The sequence below is a fragment of the Sorghum bicolor genome, chromosome 1 (assembly GCF_000003195.3).
Source record: "Sorghum bicolor cultivar BTx623 chromosome 1, Sorghum_bicolor_NCBIv3, whole genome shotgun sequence".
NCBI classification, from domain to species: Eukaryota; Viridiplantae; Streptophyta; class Magnoliopsida; order Poales; family Poaceae; genus Sorghum; species Sorghum bicolor.
This window is the reverse complement of record NC_012870.2, coordinates 54917604-54923179: the sequence shown is the minus strand read 5'-3', so window position 1 is coordinate 54923179 and position 5576 is coordinate 54917604. Positions and strand designations below refer to the sequence as shown.

The window sequence follows — 5576 nt, the reverse complement described above, 5'->3', positions numbered from 1 at the left end:
CGGCCGGCCACCGGGCCAAGGTCGTGCCAGGTTAGTAGCAAGCCTATATTTTCTTTTTTTTGTTTAGAATTAGCAGGCTACATTTCTTAATAGGCCAATTTTGTTTAGAATTAGGCCAATCAGGATGGATGGATGGACTAACAGACCTACATTTTCTCTTTTTTAGATTTAAAAAACTATATTTTTTACTGGGCCATTAAGCACCGGGCCGTCGGGCCGTGCCTGAGCCGTGCCACGGGCCACGGTGGCGGCCCAGGCACGGCCCGGTCCCTCGGGCCGTGCCGTGCCGTGCCCGGTAGTTGTCGGGCTGTGCCGTGCCTGGGCCGGGCCAAAATGTCGGGCCGCGGGCCGGGCCAACGGGCCACGGGCTGCATGGCCAACTATACAATGGACCGAGGTATGTCTCAGATATTTTTGAGACCAATTCAACAATTAGTTTTAGTAGAGACTCTCCAATCTCGTTGTTATGCTTTTCCAGCTTGTGGTGTGCTGTTTAGAGAAGAAAAAGTTTCTTATGTCCATCATTTGTCTGAGTTGATGTTGTCCATTCTCCACACTCTTGTACTAGGTATGCACATAATTTTGCTCGCATTGGTTTGAATTGTGACATGGAATGATTGCATGATTTGGATTGATCTTCTCTTAGAGTATGTAAAAACCTTGGATGCTCATGATGTAAATAAACCTTCTATTTCAAAAAATTACATGTAAACTATTCAAACTATTCTCGAGTTCTGATCCCGATCCCTAAACTATAAAAAATATATAATGTTTTTATTGCCATCAGTAAAATATGTCTATGATACGTTCTTTGTTGTTTAAGTTTTATCTAAGTCAAATATCTCTAGTTTTGGTCAAGTTTATATAAAATACAAAACAGAACAACACTAATGCCAAATAATTGCACTATTTTATTGTGAATTTAGTTATACTAATTTGACATTGTAGATGTTAGAGTATTTTTCTATAAACTTGACCAGAATTACAGAAGTTTGACTTATAAAATAGTACCCTACATCATGAATAGATGCTAAGAGTAACTTGTATTATAAATCAGAATTCCTTCCACAACTATTGTCCCCGAGCAATACATTTATCTTGCAATGCAATGCTTGAAATTTGGAGCTGCTATGCACGCCGTCAAAGGGGGTCACCAGAAACCCACCGCTCAAACATAGCATAACATTGCCTTGGCATGTACTCTGGAGCAGTATGTCCACCACCCTACACAAACCATAATATATATACAGCGTAATGTGTCGAGAATAATATCAGACAACAATGGTCACATTGACATAAGGAAACAAGAAAAAAAATTCACATTGAATGATAACTGGCCGTGCCTTCTTACCTTTACGGTTGCAAAGGTGAGGTTATTTGAGTATGACCTTGTAAATCTGCATAAATAAATTGTATATATCTAAATCATTAAATTAACATTACTTTAGGGCATGTTAACTATCTGCACTTGTTTTGTTTTTCTTCTCATAATAAAATCATCAAAATGGTTTGATGTTCGGAGTAGTCTGCCTGAATGTAATTGTGTCTCTAGACCGATTAATATGATAATCATGGACTCACCCTGCAACTTGGCCGTCGACAAACCATGGCCTCCACTCATCCACGATGGAGAAATTAAGAGTCTTAATCCAGGCTTGTGTGCCGACAAAAGGTATGACCATATCATGATCACCGTTATAAACTAGACTTCTGTAGCCCTTAGTGGTCACATCCAGATGGTACTTCACCGTGCTTGGAATATCATTAGTGTAAGGTATCTCGTAGCTGCACCTTGACCACGCAGGAACTGTTCCCTGTGTTAATAGAGTTGTCATGTTATATTTTCTGGTTATCATATATAACCCGAAGGGATGACATTTCTGTTTGAAATAATGTCTAAGAATCATGGTAGACAGGTTATCGATGAGCGGTAGTACATCGAAACAGCTTTCAGTCATAAACAGATTTAGAGTATAAGAGAGGAGAGATTGGCTGCATATGTTTAGAATCATGTTTAAGCTGTCAAACCTTGTGAATGCCAAGAGCCTCTCTTACTGAGTCATTGTTTGCCCATATGTAGGACATTATGTATCCTGCTGTCTGCCAAGAGAATCATTTTGAAATGTCAGACAAGAGGAAGAGCTTCTCTTGAAAGTTGCACATAAGCTAAAAGGTGCTTAGTACTAACTCTGCACTGCAGCGAAATCTCAGACAAGTGAAGCTCTGCCTCTCCAGTGTACACTGGGAGCTGGAGCATCTCCTGTGCACCTGAATTCAACTTCAGCTTCGGCATCTTGTGAGGCTGAGGACTCGCGAAAGCACATAGCGGCTCCAGAACATGATTCGGGCAGATGCCTTTGATGCACTTGAAAAAGAAACCGTTTAATTTGTGAGTCAGTGTGTGCCAGTATATCATTGGAGAACAGTGATCAGAAGTGTCATGCTTGGAAACAAGAATTGGGTAATACTGTGGTTAAATACGTGCCTCATCTATGGCGCCAAGGCTATTTATGCACTCAGTGCTTTGGTATCTGCTGTCACCAACACTACAGCTCTTCTTGTATGCCTGAAAATACCAAGACGCAGGTAAATTAATAGCAATTAAACAGAGACAAAACTACTGTCTATTTACCATTGTAACTACCATGCTGAAAATTCATTTAATTGCTACTACCATTGAGTAGTATTTAACTGAAGTATAGTTTCACACTTGAGATCGTACAAAGATCCAACTAGTAAAGCTGTGTTAAGTCTGAAACACACACACCAACCATTTGGTGTTGTTCAACTATCCATCATCACTCACCTCATATATTTCGTCCGATATGAGACCCATCCCGTGAGCGAATGGAATTTTGGATGGACCATCAAAGTTGAAATCTGTGACTGCATTACCTACGAGGTAGCCCTGAACATGATACGCCAAAAACATTCTGAAATATCAAAACCATTATATGGAGAGCTATTATATTATATATGCTCAGCCAACGGTGCAATTCTCAGACCTTTAAATTGAGATTTGGTTGACTCCCATCTTCTTTACCTGGAAAAGTAACCGTCTAGGTAAGTTATAAGTTGAGTAGAAATGATAACAGAGACCTGAAGGCATGAGAAGTTACCTCTGGCAATTTCCGATGTAACAGTTGGCACTATCATACCAGAGTAGGAATCACCTCCGATGTAAAGAGGATTTGACAAGAACTGTGGAAACTTATCAAACCACTGCAAATCAATTAGTTTAGTTAAAAATACATGGATGCTTATCAATTAAGGTTTCTGATAACTGAAATTTGACTTTAACTACAGGAGACAGCGACCTTTTTGAGGAAGATGACGATTTGGCTGACAGCTTTGGTATCAGTTGATTCGTAGCCTTTCCCCGTGTCAGAATACGAAAATCCAGAGCCAACCGGAGAATCAAGAAAAATGACATTGCTCACCTGGATTGCGCAAAAGCAGAATTGAAGGAATATTGGAATAATGACAAGTTGCGTTTTTGTCAGGTGCATGGATGCTTGAGAGAGACCAAGTATTAACCTTGGTCCATGAATCTTGATTATACACCAACTTAGGCAAACCATCAACATAGCCGTTAAGGTCGAAACTGAGAGGGCCTGCAAATTATAGATATTTATTAGTAGTAATATAATAATGTTTCTGTAGTCCTTGACGACATTAGGGTACCGAAAAGTTTAAAGTTACACCAAACAACATATGATACCTCCCAAAATCAAAACCATAATTTGGTGGTAGCTTCCAAGACCAAGCTAGGATCCTATAAAAACTCGTAATACTAAATATAATGTGCAAACATGGCGTTGTCCTTTGTTTTTTGGACTGAAGGAACAAGGCAATCATAACAAGTACCAAGGCATGACGGTAGGAAAATCCAAATGGCAACACATCGTACTATCTATTGTATAGATGGGAAATACAAGCTGGGCATAATATATTTCCCCATTTATTTATACTGAAGAAGAAACAAGGGGCACGCCAATGCTTCCATTGAATGGCACAGCATGGCTACGCACATGACACATGCACGTCATATGGCTGGGTTGTTGAGAGGAACTGATGAGGAAACTAGAATTGTGTTGGCACACGGCATGATGGATGGATGGCAGCGATCGAGGTGAAGGAAACGAAGGAAGAGCAGAACGCATACCGATCTCGTAGGCAAGAGCTGTGAGGACGGAGCATCCAGGGCCGCCTGTGAGCCAGAGAATGAGAGGGTCCTCGCCGGGGCTGCGCTCCGAGCCGACGAAGTAGTAGAAGAGGTGGACGCCATTGCTGTCGTCCACCTCCACATACCTGTAATATATATGGCAGAGACCAGCAGGAAGAACGTACACAAATCAAGCTGATTGTTGCATCATCCATGCCATGCGTGTGCAGGAGAGCAGGAAACTAACTGAACAACCAATTGGTATGATATACTAGATACTAGGGGCCTGGATGGAGTAGTACCCTGTCTGGAGGTGGAAGGGGAGCGGCCCCTGGAAGCCAGGGAGATGGGTGATGACGCCGCCGCCGCCGCTGCTGCTGCTGTTGGAGATCAGAAGATTCAGAGGGCGCGACGACGACGCAGAGCAGCAGAGGCAGAGCAAGCAGAAGAAGATAGCGGCGAGCCTTGGTGTTGTCATTTCGGAACCAGCCGTGCCCAACTGGTGGAGTGGAGGCCCCGCCCGACTCTCGTTCTGCTATCTATTCTATATATATAGTTGCGCGTGCGTTTCTCTCTCTGTCTCTCCTATTTTATTTCTTGCTTGCGTGTTTTTTTCTACATATATATATATATATATAAATATATATATACATACGCATGTAGTATTTTTTGCTTGCTGAATTCTTCCGCTCGGTCCATTCCATCCTCTTGTTGCCTTTTTTTTTTTTTTTTTTTTTTTTTTTTTTTTTTTTTTGGTCCCAGTTTGCTCTGCTTCGTCCCTGTTGCTGTTGCTCTCCCTTTGAGACTTTGATGAGAGGAAGAGGCGAAGGCGTCTCCTCCTTGCTGCTTGTTGGTATGTGGCAGCTGACGGCAGGATGGGCTACATGTGATAAGGACAAAGAGTTTAGCATATCCCGTAGGAAAATCAATCCGTGAAGGGTCCCTTTCAGCCCTACGAACCGTGCCAATAAAGACTTGTCCTGCTGATCGAGCCTAGCTAGTTGTTTTTTTTTCTTGATTGACTGATCAATCCTAGTTCATTTCATTACCGGATTACACTGCATGCACATCGTGGACGCCATATTATAAGTATATAACTAATGAGTCACTCGCGACTTTGGGTCGTGCTACATGAAGACAGGTCGTGGCGCAACCGCGAAAAATTTTAGACTAAGCATGTTAGTTTAAGTTTATATATCGAATTTGTTAGTCATTTAATAATATTTTTTTTTCTTACAATAAATCAGCGAACAATACTTTTCACTATGATTTTTCTATCAGATGAACAAGCTCCTAACATGATACGGGCGTAAGAGTTATGCAGTCCCTAAGATCTTGACACGTAGTACAATTAGTATTTTAATTAGGCCATATACGTAGACCGGCAAAAAAAATAGCATATAAGTATGTC

General features: G+C 41.4%; 1 protein-coding gene across 2 annotated transcripts; it reads right to left on the bottom strand.

The window, feature by feature from the left end:
* On the bottom strand, positions 950–4705 carry LOC110433344 (serine carboxypeptidase-like 18). 2 transcript variants are annotated; one of them, XM_021455245.1, is made up of 13 exons: positions 4468–4705; positions 4166–4311; positions 3538–3614; positions 3318–3440; positions 3120–3222; positions 3006–3043; positions 2807–2908; positions 2486–2566; positions 2189–2365; positions 2029–2100; positions 1582–1814; positions 1352–1397; positions 950–1224 (listed from the first exon to the last, which is right to left on the bottom strand). In XM_021455245.1, exons 1-13 carry the CDS (start codon positions 4641–4643, stop codon positions 1141–1143), a joined length of 1458 nt encoding a protein of 485 aa, XP_021310920.1. In that variant the 5' UTR covers positions 4644–4705; the 3' UTR covers positions 950–1140. The 2 variants fall into 2 exon arrangements, with proteins under 2 accessions (XP_021310920.1, XP_021310918.1); XM_021455243.1 differs by lacking the exon at positions 1352–1397.